Raw genomic sequence first — 21,627 nt, 5'->3', positions numbered from 1 at the left:
AAGGGGCACGCACAGCAGGGCACTGTCCTCTGGTGTCCCTCTCAGCAGTCAGAGTGGGGGAAGCGCTGAACTCAGCCTGGGCTTTCTCTTCTCTCCCCAGGCTTCGGAGGGGCAGACCGAGGGGTCAAGGACCTGCCCGCCTTACGCTGTTGCAAAAATTCCCTCTTCAGGTTCCTGTTAGACAAACATGACTTCGTGTCTTGCTACCCGAAGTGTGTCACCATCTCCAGGGGCCTGAATGCTTACGCACTGTGCCTGAGCACAGACGGGCCAGCTCGCACAACTTACAGCATGGGCGCTTGGCTCTGGGCTTCTCCCGCTGACTTAACATCTAACCTCAAACCTCCTCTCCAAGTCTAGACTCTTCCCACAGAGGTTACTTCTTTCTGTCTTTTGTTGAGCCCCCCCAAGTCCCACAGCTTTCATTACTCCTACCTAAGTCAGAAACTGGCTCCTTCCCCACTACCCAAGGTGGGAACGGGCCACCTGTACCCTACTGTCACATCAACGGTCTAATGGTCCTTACTTACCCTGACACAGCTGACAGGCTAACTCAGTGGGATCCCTGCTAACCAGGCTTCCGGACATGGAGACAAGGTGTCTGTACCTCAGGCTTCCGAGCAGGTCCCCTCTTCTGAGGCCCTGCGCTGTGCCAGCAGGTAGCTGCCTTGGCATGTGTGTGGAGACTTTTCTAGAAGCCAGGAACCGTGCCTAGGCTGCTCTCTTACTCAGTGTATGCAGAACCGTAACCTCACAGTAATGTCGGTTCTCCTACTAGCTTGGAGCCGGTGACACAGGGACCAGTGATAATCCCGGGAGGTGGCAGATGGGTGTCATGTGCCTTGAGAAGCAGACCCAGGATGGCTGGAGGACATACGTCACCAACAGAGTCTGCACCCCAACACCATCTTCAGGGCTGGTTGGTGGGTTTTCCTTTTTCTTCATTATTGAGAGAATATTTTGTTTCTGTGCACAAAAGGCCCTTACACATTTAACCGGCTACAATAACCCCGGATAAATGGTGGACAATTAGGTTGAACCTTTCCTGCACCGGTATGGCTGCTAACTAGGGAGCTTGTGGAATGGGACTTAGGTCACTTCCCAAAACGTACACAGTAACACACAACACCTTAAGAGGTTCCCAGTGTGAGGAAGCGAAGCCATGCAGGGCGCTGCCTCGGGCCCACGGCAGCGTGGGGGTGGATCTCCTCCCCCTGCAAGGGATGACTGTGTCCCTCAGTAAACCCACCTAATCAACTCAACACACACGGGGGAGGAGGAAACCTCAAAGGAGGAAGCGCTTTCACCTGCCCTGTGAGGCATTTTCCTGACGCTGATAAGGACCCGCACAGCTCACTGTGGGCGGCACCATTCCTAGGCAGGTGGGCCTGAGTTATTTAAGAAAGATGGCTGAGCAAGGGAGGGAAACAAGCCAGGGAGCGGCCCCTCCCGAGGTCTCCGCTTGAGTTCTTCCTGCCCCATCTTCCCCTGATGGCAGAGTGTGATCTGGGAGTTGGAGGATGAAATGAACCCTTTCCTCCTGCACGCTGCTTCTGCTCGGTGTTTGATCACGGCAGCTGAGTAACTAGAGCACACGCGGTCCACCGGCAGCTCATCCCCTCCCTCCCTCAGAGCGCCTGCTGGGGGACATCACTCGAGCCTTCCCTTGGTTCTGCCTCGTTCCAGCATGAGCTGCTCTTGCATGGGGGAAGCTAATGGAGACTCAGGGCCAGGCAGCGAGACTCTTGAAGACAGGAATGCGACAGCACCCCTCACCTCCACTAAGAGCCGGGTGGGTGGGGCATGCCGTTGGTCCCATCACTTGAGGCCGAGGCACTCTGAGTTTGAGGCCAGCCTGGTCTATACAGGAAGTTAAGGCCAGCAAGTGCTACGCAGTGACAGCCAGGCTCAAAAAGAAAAAAGGCTGAGAATCTAGAATGATACCAGACCACAGCAGTGGTTTCACCTACCAATGGTGTTTTATTCTGGAAGTTTCTGTGTATCACATAGGCATTAACACCTTTCCTCTTACCCCACCCCCTTCAAATCCAGAAAGAGTTAAAAAAAAAAAAAAAAAAAAGACATAAGAACCTCTTACCTATTTTCTCTAAAGCCCTAAAAAGTGTCACTTCCCGTGGGGAGGCCCGTGAAGGCCTGGCCTTGTGTTCACTAGACTCCCACTCCCTCCCGGAGGAAAAATGGCCAGCGCTTCTGCTTCCAATCATCCCGATCACTCCACATTATCATTCCCCACTTGACACCTTCTTAGCGACTTGATTGTTGGATGCATTTTTCATTTGGCAACAATTCAGTGCGGCTTTGCGTGGGATGTTCAGTGTCAGAAGCAGAGGCTCTGAGACAGAGAGAGAGAGAGCTGTGCACATTCCTGGAGAACTCGCGCTGGAGGCTGAAAGGGGCTACGCAGTTAACCCGCTCATCAACGCGCCTGCTTTTCAAGTCTGTGACTGTCGGCCGAATACAAATGTCCCCAGAGACGACCCCTCTGGTTCAGAGTAGGTATGCGTGACGCTGAGTCACGCGGCACCCCATGTCATCGGACAACAGCTCACTAGGACCGGGGTGGACTGGAGACAGCACTCCGTCTACCCAGAAGGGTAAGCCTTCAGGATCTTCACGTCATCCACAGGCCGGTCCTGGGAGTTTGTTTCCACCATGCCCACTCGATTCACCATCCCTATGCCCTGGCACACGCGGCCAAAAATGGTATGTTTGCCATCCAGCCATTGTGTGGGGGCCAAGGTCACGAAGAACTGGCTGCCGTTGGTGTCTGGTCCTGCATTGGCCATTGCAAGAATCCCAGCCCCTGGGAGACATAAGCAGAGAAAAGAGCATGAACGACTGCCCCTCTGGCTGGCAGAATGGCAGCACTGTCTCAGATACAGGGGACTTCTCACCACTGTCACCACTGTCGGGCCCCACAAGGGTACCTTCCTAGGAGCAGGGTGGACTCTTCCTGCACCACCCCAGTAGCCCTCCATGCCTCTGCCTCTGTCCTTCTCTTGTGCTATGCCTCACTAACCACTGGCCCACCTTACCCACAGCCCTCAACAGCCCAGCAAGGCCTTGCTTTGCTTGGAGGAAGCCCCAGGAGCCTTTGCTTCATGACATTAACAAGTGGAGTCCAGAACACAGGCCTCGCCCAGATCTGCTGAGGACTCTCAGGAGGCCCTGTTTTCCTTCATCTGCCAGGGCACTTTGTGGCGCCACGGCTGGGCAGCTGTCTGGCGCCGTGCCATGGTGTCAGGCACTCACCTTGAATCACAGCCAAACGAGCAAGCTTTCAATCCGCACTCTCCGTCCTGCCCACCCAGCCCGACTGCACACTTACCAGTGAACTTCAGGTCTGGATGAAGCTCATCTTCAAACTGCTTGCCATAAATAGAGGCGCCACCTCGACCTGTCCAACCAGAAGACAAGCAGTGAGCTGCCCAGTCTAGCTCACCACAGGAGCAGCCTGAGGTCAAGGGGCATTTCCAAGTCCAGGGGTGGGGAAGGCAGTGAGCACCCCGCCCCCAGGAGACACACTGCAATGTCCCAGTCACTGGCTTCCTTCAGCTAAGACCACCATAGCGTTTGCTGTTAGATTAACGTCTACTGTTAACAGCGCACAGGAAGCGGAACAGAACCAAAAGGGCAGTGCTCCCAGTGTGTCTACCCTCTACAGAAAACCTCCACGTGACCGACAGGGCACATCTTTCCCAGTACTTCAGCCAGAGTGCCAAAGCCCCTGGCCCACCACATACACTGCTAACCACCATGCTCTGCTGTGCTTCTGCCCACAAATGCCACCAACCCGCCACGCCGGGCACCTGCTGAGGAAGGACCTGAGAAGGCCGTTGCCTCCCCTAGGTGAGGTGACAGAAAGGGAAAGCCGTCTATCAGCCTAAGGAGGAGCAGTGACGGCGCTGACACGCACAGTGGAGCAGCATCACTCGGGTACAGTGCACAGGGACGCCGGCGTGGGTGGCAGAGGGAAGACAGAGACTTGTGGCCTGCTAGCAACAGCACCAAGTCCAGTCCGGCAGGCAGTGCCGGGCATGCAAGCTTGGGCAGGTTTCCCTCAGAGCGAAGGGGCGTAAATGAAGGTGGCCATGAACGTCCACACACACCTGCAACTCCGGAGGCATTCCGGAGGCTGAGGCAGGCGAGCTCAGGACGAACCTGAGCTACCATAAGAAGAACCTTTCTCAAAGAAAGGAGGTGTGGTGCTCACATAGAAACCTAACAGGAGGCAGGCTCTCACCAGTGCTTAGAGACTACACGCCAGCCACAGGCTTGGCTGAGCTAATGGTTTGTCCACGTTGAGCAGCCACGACCAGACAGCAGAGTAAGTGAGCTCTGGCTGTGAGTCTCCGTGCAGCAGAAACCAGTTGGGAGGCAGGGCCTGCCCTCCCCACAGCCTGCCCTACAGGAGAGCTTGCTACAGCAGGCGTCCACCCCAGCCGGCCCGAGGACCACAGCAGCCATGTGTCTGCTTTGGAGGGAGAATCTCTAGTGGACTGTGTAAAAGTATCACCTGTCAGTGAAAAGCTGAGGTAGGACGAGAAGGTGGGATACCCAGGAGAGCAGAACTCTGGGAAACAGACCATCGGTCTCAGAGAAAGTTGGAATATGACACTGAGGAGAGGTAACCAGCCATGTGACAGGCACAGAAAGGTTCACTGAGTTGCGAGCTAGTAGAGGAACAAGGCCGAGGCTCATTAATAAAAATACAAGCCTCCGAGCTGTTATTCAGGAACTGGGGTACGGGAAAGCCTGAGGGTACACTCTGTGAGACTTTAGTTCCTTCATCTTTGAGACAGGGTCTTGAGGGACAGCTGGCCTCAAAACCCAGAGACCTGCTTGCCTCTGCCCCCTAGTGCTGGAGCAGAGCAGGCACCACCAACACCCAGCTTTGCTTTTATAAATCTTTTTATTTTTTTTTAAGATTTATTTATTTATTATATATGTGAGCACACTGTTACTGTCTTCAGACACACCAGAAGAGGGCATCGGATCTCATTACAGATGGTTGTGAGCCACCATGTGGTTGCTGGGATTTGAACTCAGGACCTCTGGAAGAGCAGTCAGTGCTCTTAACCGCTGAGCCATCTCTCCAGCCCCCAGCTTTGCTTTTAAGTCCTTCGCATAGTCCTCACTTTAAATCCTAGGCTGTCAGATCCTCAAGCAAGAAAATCCAAGGGAAATGGGCAAGAGCCGGCAGGTCAGGGGAGTCTCCCACCCAGGGCAGGTCCATGCCACTCCCTGGCTAAAGCCCAGGCTGTACATCCTAGAAGTGGCAGGACTCAGTGCACTTCCAACAGCACCGTGTCCCCAGCATGCCCTAACTCACCTCCTCCACCCAGAGCGAAGGGCTGCACCTCAAGGCGCAGCCTGCACTCGAAGTCTCAGGTTTCTACTCTTAGGGAACTGTCCTAGGTAGGCTTCTATTGCTGCGATGAGACACCATGACTAAAAGCAACATGGGGAGGAAAGGGTTTGTTTTGCTTACACTTCCACATCACAACTCATCATTGAAGGTTTTTTTTTTTTTTTTTTTTTTTTTTTTTTTTTTTTTTTTTTTTTTTGGGGGGCTGGGGACCTGAACCCAGGACCTTGGCGCTTCCTAGGCAAGCGCCTACCACTGAGCCAAATCCCCAACCCCATTGAAGGTTTTCAGAGCAGGAACTCAGAGAAGAGGCCTAAAGGCAGGAGCTGATGCTAAGGCCACGGGCAAGCCGGCCTTCTCCCAGGACCATCAGCCTAGGGACAGCACCACCTAAGATGGATGGCCCCACCCATCAATCACTAATTAAGAAAACCCCCGCAGGCTTGCCCAGCCTGATCCAGTGGAGGCCTTTCCCAGCAGAGGTTCCCCCCTCTCAGGTGCCTCTGGCTTGTGTCAAGCTGACAGAACACTAGCCAGCACAGGAGCCTCAGCCACCACATAAAAGCCACCACATAAAAGCCACTACAAACATTAAGGTGCAGGCCAGTCAGGAGCAGCACACAGTGGAGACTATAAATAGCCAAGGGGACAAGGGGATGGCGCATGGCGGCCCTTTTCATCTCTCGGCATCTTGGGACGACTGGCTGGGTTTTCCAGAACACACGGCTTACTCAGAGCTCACTCTCCTTTCATAACCCTGCTCAGCTCTGAGGGTTTACAGAAAAGGCCAGCAGGACACCCAGTGCCGGCAGTCCTGAGGGCACAAGGAGTGTGTGTGTGTGTGTGTGTGTGTGTGTGTGTGTGTGTGTGTGTGTGTATGGGGGTGGCAGGGAAGGACAGGCGGATCCCTGTGCAGACACTGCTCAGCAGAGCCAGCGCCCCGCACAGGCCCCACAGGCTGCTGTCAGCCAAGGCAGTTGGCCTGGCCCAGGCTGCTAACTGAGTGACATGCTCTGGCCTCTGTGAAACATGTATCCAATATAGAGATTGCAGATACATAAAAGAAGGAAAAAACAACATGACAAGCTTCAAGCCCCGCCACCCACCAAGAAACATGCAAACCCCATCAGGACCCCACTAGCCAGCCCTGGGTCCCCACAGTCCCTCCCAAATGACAGCAGCTGCTTTTGAGGACACCATTTCCTCACCGGCAACCTCTACTCCACCAGGAGCTTGTCATGGTCACAAGGTTCCTTTCTGTCACTGAAGATGCTTGTATCCCTAAAGCAAGCCTGCAGTGTACAGACAGACGCCAGGCAGACAAAACATATACTCATAAAATCAAATCAATCCGAAGAAAGGGGGTGTGTGTAGAGCACCCCCATTAGTGTGCTCACTCACCTCACTCAAGGGCCCCCCACACCTCCCAACACATGGCAGGTGACACCTCCTGAGACACTTGGGTTCGGGGAAGGGGTTGTGCACCACGGTGCTGCACCTGCTGGCAAGTACCCTAAGTGGTGCTGGGCCGCAGCCCTGTGGTGTTCAATGGTTTCTCTGAGGCTATCACAGGTTCAGGCTTGCCTTGGTGTCTGTCCTCTGATCTGTGGTCCAACCCTTGTCAATTAATGCTTCGCAAATGTCTTCTGGATGGTGTTTTTCAATCACAGTTACTTATTTACGTGTTCATGTGTGTGTATACTCCACGGTGCCCAAGAGGAGATCAGAGGGGTCTGTTTTCTCCTTCCACTTTGTAGGTCTGAGGGATTGGTCACTGGGCTTGGTGGCCAGCGCCTTGACCTGGGGAGCCCCTGCCATCTCTTTTTTTTTTTTTTTTTTTTGGTTTTTTTTCGAGCTGGGGATCAACCCAGGGCCTTGCGCTTCCTAGGCAAGCGCTCTACCACTGAGCTAAATCCCCAACCCCATCTCTCGATTGTTTTAAGGGGAATCTATGAGATGCGGAGGTGTTTACAGATAAGTCTGCGCTGTTCTTAACGATGAAGCCACCTGGCTGACAGGCGGTGGTGGCTCCAGGCTTTGATACCAGCACTCAAGAGGCAGAAGCAGGCGGGTCTCTGGCCAGCCTGGTCTACAGAGTGAGATTCAGGACAGCCAGGGCTACACAGAGGAAAAAAAAAAAAAGGAAGGAAGGAAGCCAAAGACTGGCTGATGCTGGCACAAGCTGCTGAACTGTTCACTACTCTTGGTGAGAAGTCTCAATGGATCGATCTAGAATTTCCTCTGTTTGCCAAGATCACCTGAGAGGATGACTGCCTTAAAGAACAGCCTGCTGGCTCTGCTCTGGACCTGTGCCATTCCAGACTGGCCTGGCCTCACCCGTGGCCAACAAATCATCGTGTGCCATAAATTGTCTTTCTCATGCCTCAGCTCCAGAGTCAGATAAGCAAATAAACAAAGCTCTCCATTTCCAAGACTCCCCAGCATCTCCCCCAGTCCTGCCCCCTGAAACTCCCAAGAGGAACAGACTGACGTCTAAGGCATGACACACGAAGCGTGGGCTGATACAAGTTACTATGCTTGGTGTGACTTGTCCCCATCCTACCCATGACAGGCAGCAGATTCATATCCAGGCCAAAAAGAACCATGGTGGGCAGCAGCCTATGAGGAGGACCACACAGTGCTCCACATCAGGTCAGCTGATCAATAAAAGCCTCTCCTCCCCTCTGGGGACAAAACCTCCAACAGATACTTCAGGTCACTGTCCCCTGGGCATTCCCGTGGCTTTTCCCCACATTCCCTGGCCTCAGAGACAGGGCAGTTCCTTTGAGGCCAGCTGAGGCCTTGGCCCAGTTCTGTCTTACAACGTAAACAAGCCTGCTGGGTCGCAGAGCTTTCTGCAGCCACACAGCCAGAGCCCCCTCCTTCACCTTTCCCAGCAGTGTTCCTCATCTTCCTTCAAAAGCAGCTCCTGGCCTCTCACAACCGTAAGACACAAGGCCGAGATCAGAGGCCAGAAGCTGAGATGGTAGGGAGGAAGACGAGGCAGGCTCGGGTTCATACTTCGGAGGAACGACATGGCCATGATCTCTGCCATGTTTGCTAGAGCCCCAAGCACCCCCGGTGACACACCCACTTAGTAACAACAGCATAGACCATCTCAGAAGTCACGCAGGTGCATGGGAAGCCAGCACAGGGATGCTGAGTCCACCAAGCAAGGGAGCCATGTGCCTCCTGGGCAGCAGATAGTCATGTCTACAGTGGTCAGTCATCAGCCTGAGCTGCTCCCCCTCCCCCACCACTCCTGCTCACCTCCCTCTCTCCTCCTGTCACTGACACCAGCTATGAACTGCTGTCAGATTACCCACAAGTACCCAAGGCTACCCCTGTAGGCAGCCTACAGCTACAACTGTCCTATCTCAGCTCTCTCTTCCTGTCAGCACATCATCACCCCAGCTCCACAGTCCCTCAGTGTCCTATGTCCCCTTCACAGGAGCAGACTTATCTCCTGTCTCCTCCGCTCTCTGACTGGCACACGATAAGAAGCACTGTGGTCATTCTGTCCTGAGGACTCTCCACACACCCTCGTCCCAAAGCTACCCCTGGACCTCCCCGGCCCCCAGCAGCCTCTCACAGCTGGTGTCACCCCCTCCAAGACGTCCCAGTATTCCCCTGTCCCTGGCAGCCCTTTCTCCATTGGCACCTTCTTCCACAGGGAACAGGCCTAAGGTGCCCTGAGAGCGCGCCTCTTCCCCTGAGGAGTCTCTGAACACCTGAGCGTGCCTGAGTAGCTGCTTCCCAGGGATCACACTAACCCTGGTCCAAACTACACCATCTAGCTCCCCGTCCGTCTGTCCAGCTCCCTCTGGATTCCAGCCTCGCCCTGTTCTCTCACAGGCAGCTCCTTCAGGGAGCAGCTGAAGGGCCCTACCCCGCCCCACTTCAATCCCTCTGTGTGCACCTCACCACATTCAGGGACACATCCACATCTCCATCCCAGAAGACCATCTCTAACCACTGTCTCCCTGCCTCATGGCTCCTGACCTGTGTGTCTTGCCAAGCATCCTGGTCCACAGCATCTAGCTGGCATTCCCTCAGGAGTGTTCCTGCCCCAACCCGGTACCCAGAGCTCTTGGCAACCTCATCAGAGAGGTCTTTCAAACACGCACTACCAACAGCACTGCTCCGCCTCTAGCCCAGCAGTTTCAACAGGGGCTGGCTGTGGCCCTGAGGATACTGGTTAATGTCAGGAACAGCTCTGGTTGTCATAACTGAAGGGTCTACTATCCAGCAGGGGGACGCCAGGCCAGGCAGCTGCTAAACCTCCTTCGATGCCAGTCCAGCCCACATCAGAACCATCTAGCCTCACCCGATAATGCCACGGTGGAGATGCCCTGTTCTTTTCCCAACAGCCACTATTTTAAGCCACTCCACAGTACATGGACAGACTCACCTCCTGCCTTCTCATTAGGGCAATCTCCCTGCTGGACTCCCGCCCACAGAGGGAGTCTAGCAGGTACCTGTGAAATGCCAAGTAAACTTACCAAGACTCACCAATGATATTTTAACTGTTTCTGTGCCACGGCTTTGCCAACTGCTTTTCCAACCAGAGCTTGCTTAGCTATCACAATAACTCTGGGAGGAATGGACAGCCATGTTCCCCACCTCCTGACAAGAGCTCTGCAGTTACCTAACTTACACGTGTTACAAGTGACCGAGTGGGGCCATGACCCAGGTCTAAGCACACTGGGCCCCAGAGCACTGCCTGGCACCCGGATGTGACCCTACCTTGCCCCGGACTCCAGCTGGACTCAGCTTCTCAGGTATTTTATTTCTTACTCCGGTCACAAGAGTCCCTAGTGACAAGCTAAGTCTGACCAGGCTGGATTAACCTGCACCCTTGCTTGGTGGAATTGCATTAACTGGCCCATCCTACCCTGACCCCATGCCTTTCCCCACTGATGATCAACGGCCTAAACTGTTCCTAAACTGTACAGTTCAGAGATGTGTGACTCGTACAGAGGCCTCAGAGCCATTCAACTATAGCTCAAAGAATGAATGGTTGGTGGGATCCGTCACAGGACCAATGACTCTAGGATGGCAGGCTCTCCTCCACGCTTCCCCGCAAGTCTATCACAGCACGCTAGCCTTGGCTTCCCAAAAATTACGTCCTACGATTCCTTCAAGGCCCACTCATGAGACCTCTCTGGCCTAACCCCACTGACCGGACCCTCATGACACACACAACCCTCCTGATACGCACAAACCACAGGACACCAGGACAGTCATGATCTCACCCCTTTTCTGCTTCAACAGAACAGCTTGTCTCTGAGGAGCTGGGAGCTCCGGATAGGGAGAGAGAACGCCTGGGCTTCTGGGCTTTAACACTCCTCAAAGGCCCTGGAACGGCGCAAAACAACAGTGGACTCTGAACAAGTATTTGCTGATCGAGAAACAATGGCTTACCATTCCAATAGACAGGTTCTGTGTGTGTTCCTGGGGCTACCAAGAAAGAGAGGGGCCACCAATCACGGTGACCATGCATGATCCAAGGCCAAGAACTGAGCAAGATGGCCTCACAGAGACACTTAGTGGGTGGGAGGTGAGGAAGGATACACAGAAACAGATGAAAGGCTCACAGAAAACCAAGGAAAGGGCTGGTGAGGTCATTTCAACACGGGCAGGGCTCAATGTGAAATGCAGGAAGTCAGAGGGCATCCTCTTCTAGGAAACTCACGGGAAGAAAGGCTCCTGGGTAGCTAGGCTGCAGGCAGTGGAAATGGAGAAATATACCCAACTTGCTGGGAACCTACAATGTTACCTGCTATCTACCTGAAACGCTTAGAAAAGCTGTGTCTTCGTTACCTGGCTGGCTGGCAGGCTTGCTCTAGTGCCTGGTGTGTGTGTGTGTGTGTGTGTGTGTGTGTGTGTGTGTGTGTGTGTGTGTAGGGTTACTTCCTGCTTGCTTTGCTCACACACCTGCTGGCAGGCTGCGCAAACATTTGCTATACTGGAGGCTGCAGTGCTATTGGAAGTCTTCCGAGTGCTTCAATTCCACTCAAAGTGCATCATGGAAATGTGACATTAGGAAAGACGGCAAAGTAACCAGAAAGACATGGGAGGGCGCCGCACCGAGAGTTCACCCTGAGTCCTTCCACTCACTGAGCGTGGGCTCTCGGCGCTGTGTCATCTCATTATAGCACCAAGGAGAGAGTCGGGCACCGTGGTGTGCGCTTTTAATCCTAGAACCCAGGAGGCAGAGGCAGGTTGATTTCTGGGATTTCGGGGCTGGCCTGATCTACAAGGTGAGTTCCAGGACAACCAAGCTATGCAGTAAAACTGTGTTTCAAAAAACCACGTCAGGAAGTCAGCAATCGACCTTGCCTTGCCTCAATGCCCAGTACAATGAACAAAGCACAAAGATTTTTTTTTCAAAGGCAAAAATAAGGAGAAGCAAAGAAACAGCATGGTGTGGCTGAGCACACCTCTAATCTCTGTCGGGAGGCAGAGACAGGCAGATCTGTGAGTTCCAGGCTAGCCAGGGCTACCTCTGGCTGTTAAATAATAGGAAACAAATATTTTTAAAATTCTGAAGAAATGGCCAAGGAAAGACTCTTGGCCCTGCACAGCCTAGAGGACTGAAGCAGAACCAGGCCCTCAGAAATCCCACACCCTGCGGTTCTGAAAGGCCAACAGAGGGTGCCAGCGAGCAGCCCCAGGGCAGAAGTTGGTACATGGCGCCCAGCATGTGTGGCGGGGCTGGTGTCTCCCAGGGTTATACTTGGGGATTAGTCGGGAGCCTGGGGTAAGGGCAGAGGCACCCTGGGACATAATGTACTGGAATCTGGGAAGACAGGAGAGAAGCCAGCCTGGCCACAAGGAGCTCCCCAGTTCCCTTCAGGCTGGGTGCAGGGATGCAGTGGAGAACCAGCAACCTTGAATTTACAGTTGTGAAGACACACGGCCCCAAATAAACTTGGAAAAATGGCAGGAATCTACTTACAAATGAAAGCAAGGTGAGGAAATATGGGCACTGATACCGGTGTCAACAGAAAGGGAACGGAAAGTATGGGACAGACAGGGCACATGCAAGGACAGCCGGGCAGGAGGGGGGAGGGGCAAGATCTTCGAGGCTTTCAAGATGTGCAGTAGTGAGGGAGGTGGGGGTTAAACATGAGATGAACAGTGAGGAGAGAAGACACGGCTGGGCTGAGGAGACAGACTGGACCCCAAACATAGAGCTAATGCAGCTACTGAACAATGAAAACCTCTAGAACAGACACAGCTGAAAAGCAAGAGAGACAGGGAAGGTCCAAGGGCATCAGTGAAGGTAGGGAAAAGGAAAAGACATCTCACCAACAGGCAGACACGGAAGAGAAAGGCACAACACAGCAGCTTCCCAGAAGGCAGCAAGCATGACGGGAAATGCTCCCACAGGCTGACTCACTGGACTGGAGAGGAGCACATCTGGCCGCGGATTTCCTGAAACTGTGTTCAGACCAGAAGGCAATGACCAGAACTTTCTAAAAAACATCTGAGGGGATGAATGTGGCCAATATAATACTCTACTGCTTATGACCCTTTCAAAGTACAAAGGCTGGAGACAGAGAGTCTACAACAGGAACCAACCCAAAACTACAACACCCTCAGTTCTTGCAAGAACAAGCCTGAGACGGGACCCTAGCTGGGAAACGGCTCACCCTGCAAACCTGCTGACCCGAATTCAGCGGTGGCACCCATCTGTAATGCCCACACTCCCAGCAAGATGGGACACGGAGACAGAAGAACGTGGTAGAAGCTTCCAGGCCAGCTAGCCCGGAATAGGCAAAACAGTCCAAGGGAGAAGCTGAGAACCAACTGCAGAAAGGTCCTCCCCCCAACACGAACACTGGGAGTTACAGGTACTTAGTTTGCGGGGTGGGGTGGGGGCGGGGCTGCACAGACACGCAAGTTGCACACTCTGATGTGGAGGTCAGAGGTGGACATCTGGTGTCCTCCTGTATTGTGCACCACCTTGCCGGATCTCCCTTTAATCCCACATTCATTTCTAACTATGGACTCCGTACTATCCTTAAGGATTCTCAAGAATTCCAACCGAACCCCTTACAAAGCCCAAGCTCTAGACTTCCCGTTCCAAACACACAGGCTCCATGCTCAGCCTTCCTCCTTCACCACCAGGCAGAGGCCTCAGAGACCTCTTTTTTTTTTTTTTTTTTTTTTTTTTTTTTTTTTTGGAGCTGGGGACCGAACCCAGGGCCTTGCGCTTCCTAGGCAAGCGCTCTACCACTGAGCTAAATCCCCAACCCCCCTCAGAGACACTCTTGCCCATCTTCTCTCACACCATCTGTTCAGGCTGCCAGCAAGTTCAACACAAGTAACTCCTCGCCAGGCTGGGGCCGCGGCTCCGAGAGTGGGGTGCTGCGCATGCGTAAGGCGCACCACTCGAACAAGACCTGGGCGCACAGGAGCAACGGATGTCTCACGGCCTTTTCTAACCTGGATGAAACCTGTCTCTCCCCGATCTGGGCCTGAACTCTTTTTCTTTCCCCTCTACCTACTCTCCAAGCAGCAGCCAGAGAGACCCCTAAAAACACGGACCAGATCCTGCCATTTTTCTAAAAACACAGTCGTGAACATACTCAGGACACAGTCGGTCTAGCCTTCCTTCTGTAAGGCCCAGAAAGGCCCCTATGGGCTCCGCCCTCCTCGTTAAGGTCCCAGCTCTCTTCAGTCACACGAGGATCCAACAGCACCCCACTTCTGGTTTTCTGCTAAAACTGAAGCCCACCTCCCTGCTGGATGAGTAGGTATGTGTGGCTTTGTTCGTTTGCTCATAGCTGTGTCCCTGGAGCTTAGAGTCACAGACACAGAGCAGGCTCACATACGTCTCTTTTTGTTTGATTGTTTTTGAGGTAGTGTCTCTCTGTGTGGAGCCCTGGCTGTCCTGGAACTCACTCTGTAGACCAGGCTGGCCTCGAACTAACAGAGATCCAGACATCTGTCAAATGAACGAGTCAAAGGAGCGCAGAATTGTATTCTCCAAGACCTGGGACTGCCTGCTTTTCACTCCAGACTGAATCAATTCCACATCATGGTGTCTCACTCCAGCAGTATCGATGTCAGGAGCAAAGATTTACTCTCCAGTGAGTTACACACTGGAGGGCAGTGAGGAGGGCAAGAACGGTCAGCAGGATCAGAGAACCAGAGCCAGTGTGTGCCTGTAACCCAGCAGGTGCAGCATGGACACTGGAGGATCAGGAGTTCAAGGACAACCTGGGCTACACTGATAACCCTGGTGGTGGAGGGGTAAGGTGTACGTGGGTGCATGCGTGCAGCTACTGATGTAATCCATTTGGCAGAGTGCTGATGATGGGAAGTGGTGGAGTGCTTGCCCAGTATACTTTAAGCCCTGGGTTCAATCCCCAGCACTACAAATACTGTGCATGGCAGCAGGCAGAAATCCCAGCACCAAGGAGGTTAGGGCTTGAAGATCAGAAGATTAGATCGTTCTCAGAGAGTAGGAAGGCTAGCCTAGGCTATGAGACCCTGTCATCCAGTTATGACCGAATGAGACGGAAGACGCGGATGGTGGCTCAACCTTAAGTACCTGTGCCTGTCGGGTCTCCGCCTTGGATCATGAAGTCCTTGATGATCCTGTGGAACTTGGTGCCGTTGTAGTAGCCCCTCCGAGCCAGCTCTGCGAAGTTCTTGCAGGTCTTCGGAGCGTGCTTCCAGTACAGCTCCAGCACAATGATTCCCATGCTGCAGTGGGGAACAGGCGGCGAGGTCAGAGCAGGCAGTCGCCCCAAGCCTCCTGCCGGCTATCCGTGCAAGGCGTGCCCAGAGTTCACACGCAGAAGGAAGCGACCCACAAAGCAATGGGGCCATGGCCGACCCACCTGAGTGTGAACACGCAGGGCAGCTTCTGGCATATGGGCTAAGCAAAGCCAACCATAAGCAAGCCAAAATTCTAAGGGCATGTATGGATGCTCTGAAACCAACCCCCGAACAAGGGAAAGGACCTTGAGTGTCATCTCTAGATGTGATAAAGACATTAAAGTGTGTTTATATACATCTCCATCTGTCTGGGGCTGCAGAGCGGCGGGGTGGGGGTAGGGGGGAGTGGCAGCTGACCAGATAAGAGGGCAAGCAATAGTTTTTCTAACTTCTATATTCTTTGATCATGTAAACGTATCTCCCATTAAAACTAAATTTGAATAGGAAAATAAAAGCAGTTTGTGCGTTAAAGAGTGGGTCAAACAGGGCTGGAGATGACTCAGCTGCTAAGAGCATGTACAGCTCTTACAAAGGATCAGTTCCCAGCACTCACACCAGGAGGCTCACAATCACCTATACCTCCCTTTCCAGGGTTCCCAGTATCTCTGGCCTCTGTGCTCATGTGCACATACCCACACACATGTTAGAAATCAAATCTAAAGAGAATGCGTACAGCACACACTAAAGCTGGTTACTTCGTATGTCCACACAGACCCAGGATGAGAACTTTTATTCTCTTCCCCTAGTACCTTTAAGGATAAGACAGAAGCAGGAGACAAGGCAGGGGCCTCCTGCTTTTTGTCACCCACTGAGCTCTAAGGACTTAAGGATTGAGTTGAATCTGTATGGCCCAGACTCAGGAGGTCCAGCAATATGGGCACTCTGTAGCCCTGGGAGTGGTGGAGTGTGCCTTCTTAAAGTCTACACTCGGGAGGCAGGGGCAGACGAAACGGGGCTAAAGTCAGTAGAAGGGTTGACCAGGCTCCAAGTAAGGTTCCCTTCAAATCACTATGAAAATCAGGTTGCAGGTCAATCTGCAAAATGTAGCATTTCTCTGCTAAAACGGGAGGCAAGTATGTGAAACAAAGCCTTCGGATAGGAGCTGCTAGCAATAGTAAACGGGATGTAATCACACACACCTGAGGCATGGCACTAGTAGGTGGAATAATAATAATAATAATAATAATAATAATAATAATAATAATATATGGGGTTGTGGATTAGCTCAGCGGTAGAGCGCTTGTCTATCGAGCACAAGGCCCTGGGTTTGGCCCCCAGCTCCGAAAAAAAGAAAAAAAAATAATACACACACACACACACACACACACACACACACACACACACACACACACACACACACGCACACTGTTAGGTAAGCATTCCAGTCCAGCCCAGATCCTGAACTTTCGATCCTCGGACTTCCATCTCCAGAGTGCTAGAATTGTAGGCATGTGCAACCACACGGAGTATAAAAGGTGCTGAGCTCGGGGGCCTTGGGCATGCTAAACCATATATGCCCAGCTCAAAGATCACTCTAGATGGTGAAGAAAATAAATCTTCCTCTAGTTTCAAAGCAATTTGTTCGGACGACTCTACTACTTGTCCCACAGTGTTTACATATCCGTCTCCTTCACCATAATTTAGTGTTTTACCCAGGTTTGTATTACCCTACACAACTTGTATACTCAACACACACTTGTTGAGAATAAGTGAGTGAGGGGATGGATGAATGAATGAATGAAGATAGATAGAGGTAAATGAACTAATGAACGGCGTGGGAAAAGAACAGCAGGCAGAAGTCGCCGAGGTCTCCCACGACGTTGGAGGGGCTCCTTCAGAGCTCATAGGTACTCCCGGCCGCAGCTCCGTGTGGGCAACCTGCGAGTCAGGCTGGCCTTTCTTAACCTGGCCGCTGCGGCACGAACCCGCGTGTCCTCGGCCAATTCCTCCCCTCTCCAACCCTCACCTAGTCTCCAGGTAGACGTTGGGCGGCTGCCAGGTGTCTGGGGGGATCGCCGCCATGCTGAGCGAAGGGAATCCCCCTAGCAATCACTACTTCCGGCGGAGTTCACTGGGACCCGTCCCTGGTGCACACTTCCGGTTCCCGCCGATCAGCCGGTTTGGGTGATAGGATTTAAGGCTGTGGGATAAGGATGACAAGGGATCCTTCTTTCGAAGCTGGGAAAGGGACTGATTGCAAGTCGAGATGCTCAGTGCAGGGACCCAGACAAGTGCAAGATCCTCCAGAGGCGATTCGCGCCATGCTCCGGAACGGTGATTGGTCTGTTTAGGCACGGAAGGCGGGAACAGCCTTCTTCACTGTGATTGGAGGGATGTCCAAACAGTGAAGAATTTCTTAGTTCCCGCAATTGGATGACTCAGACTACTTACTACGCAGCCCTGGCTGTCCCGCAACTCATGTAGACCAGATTGGCCTCGAACTCATGAAGATCAGCCTGTTTCTGTTCTCCGAGTGCTGGATTTAAGGCATGTACCACCACTCCCAGCGTTCCTTAAAACAATCCTGTGGATAATAGTAGTCCTGTTTTTAAGAGGAGAAAACTGAGATTCCGCAGTTAAGTGCCACGCGGCAAATCGGATCCCACAGACTCCAAAAGCAAGGAGCGTGTGGAAAGAGGGAAAGGCTGGGAAGAGAATGACAAGGCTTAAGATGACTGTCCCAAGGAGGTGGTGGTGCAAGCGCTCACCGCTGGAGCGGCAGATGTAGCAGGATCTCAGAGTTCAAGGCCAGCCTGGTCTACAGAGTGAGTTCCAGGATAGCTAGGGCTACACAGAGAGAGAGACCCTGCCTCAAACAAACAAAATAAATAACTTAAAAAAGAACTAACATGTGGAAGGTTGGCACCCCAAAGTTGTTCAGGGTGACAGGAGAAACAAGAGTCCAGAGGTCTGGCGGGAGGACAAGACAGAGATGGAATGAATAAATTAGTATCCTCAGGGCTGTAAATGCAGGTCACTTGGTGGACTGCTTGCCTTACAGGGCTTAGTGGGTAAAGTACCTAAATTTAGGTCCCGGGGACTCATGCAAATGCCAGGCAGATATACACTTGTGACCTCGGCAACCGTGAAAGAAGAGGCCACAGGGAAGAAATCCACGGAGCTGGCTAGCCACCCAGTCTAGCCCAAACAGCTCTCGCCAAGTTCAGTGAGCCATGGGGGGAATGTATATTTTATATTAAACATCCCATAATTAACAACAAAGAAGTAGGAAAATATTTACAAGGCGTTCTTCAGTTCTAAGATGCATCTGCCCTCCCAACCACCCACTTCCTGCACAGCAAGGCAAAAATAGAGCAAATGCAAGCCCTAACCACCTGCGGCTCTCAAGAAAATTGAGCAAGCAATGTTAGAGATAAACAATCTGAACCCTGAGCGTGCAAGGGACTTGGGAGCCCATCAGAGCTGTGGGGAAGCACTCCCGTGAAGCCCTCCCACCAAAGGCTAGATAAATAAAAGTGACTGTTTAGTGTTCTTTTATTCTGTGCATATGTGTGTGTGCCTGGGTTTGTATGGGCACACAGGAACCCACAGAGGCCAGAAGAGTGCGACAGATCCCCTGGAATTGGAGTTACATGCAGCCTCTAACTGGCATATGGAGGTTAGGAAGAGAACACCTGAGCCATTTCTCCATCCCTAAGAATGACATCATTCATGATTAAGGAAAATGATTAGCTCTTGCTCTTGCTTCTCTGCTTTCTTCCCCTCTGTCCCTGTCCCTTTTCTCCCCATCCCCCCTTCCCTCCACATGCCCATGGCTGGCTTCCTTTGTTCCTCCCTTCTTCTACTCTTCTTCTCTCATTAAACCTCTCCACGTGGAACAAAAATGATTAAAAAAAAACCCACCAGTCTCTTGGGCTGCGGGGCGGCTCAGAGGGTAAAAGTGCTTGCTTCCAAACCGGAAGACCTGTGTTCAAGCTGGGACCCATACAGCGGAAGAAACGAACTTCCTCTCATAAGACACACACACACACACACACACACACACACACACACACACACACACACACCCCAGAGGGGAGGGAGGCAGGGGCTATAGCTTAGTGATAGCACACTTGCCCAGCATGTTGGAAGTACACACTAAGCCATTGATAGCAGCTAGCTTCCACAGCCTGCAATCATAGGTACTTTGTATCTTTAGACCGGTACTTTTTATCTTTTTTTTTTTTTTAAAGTCTTACAATGTTTTGGCATTTTCAATGTGTCCTACAACTATGTTACATTACGGCAGGCCAGCGTCAACTTAAACATCCACTGTCCAGTCCAACCCTCCGCTCAGTCCTCTGTCACCCACATTTGACACTGTGCACTGTGTGAGGCAGCCTGTCCGCCACGTTCTCTGTTATTGGTGAGGGTGAGTGAGCTGGCGGTGAGCCCGAGTTACTCCTCATACATCAGGAGGCCTTCAGGGGGCTCCTTCCCAGAGGTTTTGGGGGCCCTGTGAGCAGGCTACCCCATAATTCGACACTCCTGTCCCTTCCTCCTCCCTTCCTTTGCCTGCTTCACTCCTTTCCTTCCCTTCTTCTCCCTTCTTCTTGGGCGTCGCCTGCTGTTCAGTTTCCTCTCAGCCACTCTCCCTTGGGAAGCCTCTAGCAACACCCTTGTACTTGACTGTCTCCCTTCCAGTTCCTCCCCTTTCCCTTAATCCCCTTGCTTTATGCCATTTAAAATGTCTTTATAAAAATCTCCAGATCTGCTTTAGACTGCTCAGGCCTGAAAACCTCTGTTGTATCCAAGTCACGAATCCTGTAGTTTGCCTGAGTCAAGGTCCCTAAAAGATTAATGGACCAACATGGACAGTTGAAGGTGACTTGGTGACGTGTCACCTCTGACATCTTGTGGGGCTCATTCCTGGGTCCACCCAAAGCACCATGGGTGAGTATCCCTGACCATTGCTTGGCCGATCTGCCCTGCTATATGTGTGTGGTCTTGGTTTGCTTTTCTTTTTCTGGACAAATCTAATGTCTCTACCAAGTGACTCTGGCACAGAAGGTAGAAATTCCCTAGATTCATCTACACTCTGTTCCTAGCTCAGACAGAACAGTAAACAGCCCTTCTTGGGGGACATCATCATTAAGGTTTAACTCCCCCCCCCCCAGATTTTCTAAGCCACTGTCATACCTCCAAGAGAACAGCTAGAGATTCTGTAGAAAGAAACCACCTGGGGCTGGGGATTTAGCTCAGCGGTAGAGCGCTTACCCTAGGAAGCGCAAGGCCCTGGGTTCGGTCCCCAGCTCCGAAAAAAAAAAAAAAAAAAAAAAAAACCACCTTACTCCCAAAGCAGCCCAGTCTGGATCCAAAACACTTTAAGACTAGTGATTCTATATTTAAGTTTTTGTTTGTTTGTTTCTTTCTTTCGGAGCTGGGGACCGAACCCAGAGCCTTGCACTTGCTAGGCAAGCGCTCTACCACTGAGCTAAATCCCCAACCCCATTTGTTTGTTTTTTGAGACAGGGTTTCTCTGGCCAGCTCGGGCTCCAAGTCCATAATTCTACGGTAAGTTCTCTGCCAGGATTCTAGGGAAAAACCTTACCTTTTCAAAAGTACAGATCTCAGAGCAGGGATTGCTCTGGCACTCTGTGTCTGTCTCTGAACATCTGTGTGTTGTCTATGTGTGCGTATGGCATTTTATAGTCCCCTAGCTACCAAACAGGCTTAAGGGTAACATAAATTTAAATTGGTAAATGAATCCAAATTTTACCAAGCCAGCTCAGTCAGTCAACAGGTTCCCCAGCACAGGAGCGAGGATTAAAAAGAAAAAGACAATTAGACAACACTGTAGCATGACCTCGGCTGGTTCTGAGGCTGAGACGGGTTTATTTTTTCCCAGTCTGTTTTTTTTTTTTTTTTTTAAAGAATCATCTTTTATTGGGGGAGGGGTCATCAATCCTTCTTGGCTGTCGCCTTCCGCATGGTTGCCAGCACTTTGCTCAGCTCCTCCCTCTTTCTCTTGGCGCGGATGTGCATGCCCACCCTCTTCTTGATAATTTTGAGTGCTCGCTTGTCCTTGGACACCTTGAGCAGCTCTGTGGCGCGCCGCTCGTAGGGCGCGAAGCCGCACACCTCCCGGATCATATCTCGCATGAACTTGGTGTGCTTGGTGAGGCGACCGCGGCGGCGGCTGTGTCTTGGCTTGCTGACGTTTTTTCGTCACTTTGTGGCCTTTGTTGAGGCCCACGGCCATCGGGTAGCGCAGGGCCATGGCTGCAGCTTTCCGATGGCGGCCGGACAGGGAAGCCCCAGTCTGCTTTTTTTTTCCGAGCTGGGGGACCGAACTGGGGCCTTGCGCACTGAGGCAAGCGCTCTACCACTGAGCTAAATCCCAACCTCCCCCCAGTCTGCTTTAAAGGAACCATAAAGACAATAAACACAAAGAGTCCAGGAACAAGCAAGGCAATGAACACAGTCCCGTGATCACTGTTTCTAGGGGCTTATCAGGATGACCAAGATACCTGAGCCTACTTCCCTGTCCTAGCCCAAAGTCC

The 21,627-nt window shown here is 52.2% G+C and overlaps 1 protein-coding gene and 1 pseudogene across 1 annotated transcript; both read right to left on the bottom strand.

The window, feature by feature from the left end:
- Positions 1-1,957: 1,957 nt before the first annotated feature.
- On the bottom strand, positions 1,958-17,411 carry Ppil1 (peptidylprolyl isomerase like 1). The gene is made up of 4 exons (XM_032888873.1): positions 17,091-17,411; positions 14,955-15,109; positions 3,350-3,418; positions 1,958-2,824 (listed from the first exon to the last, which is right to left on the bottom strand). The coding sequence occupies exons 1-4, from the start codon at positions 17,144-17,146 to the stop codon at positions 2,604-2,606; spliced, it is 501 nt and encodes a 166-aa protein (XP_032744764.1). The 5' UTR covers positions 17,147-17,411; the 3' UTR covers positions 1,958-2,603.
- A 3,614-nt stretch (positions 17,412-21,025) lies between these two features.
- LOC116886881 lies at positions 21,026-21,344 on the bottom strand (annotated as a pseudogene).
- Between the last annotated feature and the right edge of the window lie 283 nt (positions 21,345-21,627).

Source organism: Rattus rattus, chromosome 18 (genome assembly GCF_011064425.1).
Source record: "Rattus rattus isolate New Zealand chromosome 18, Rrattus_CSIRO_v1, whole genome shotgun sequence".
Taxonomy (NCBI): Eukaryota; Metazoa; Chordata; class Mammalia; order Rodentia; family Muridae; genus Rattus; species Rattus rattus.
This window is presented reverse-complemented; position numbering and strand designations above follow the sequence as displayed.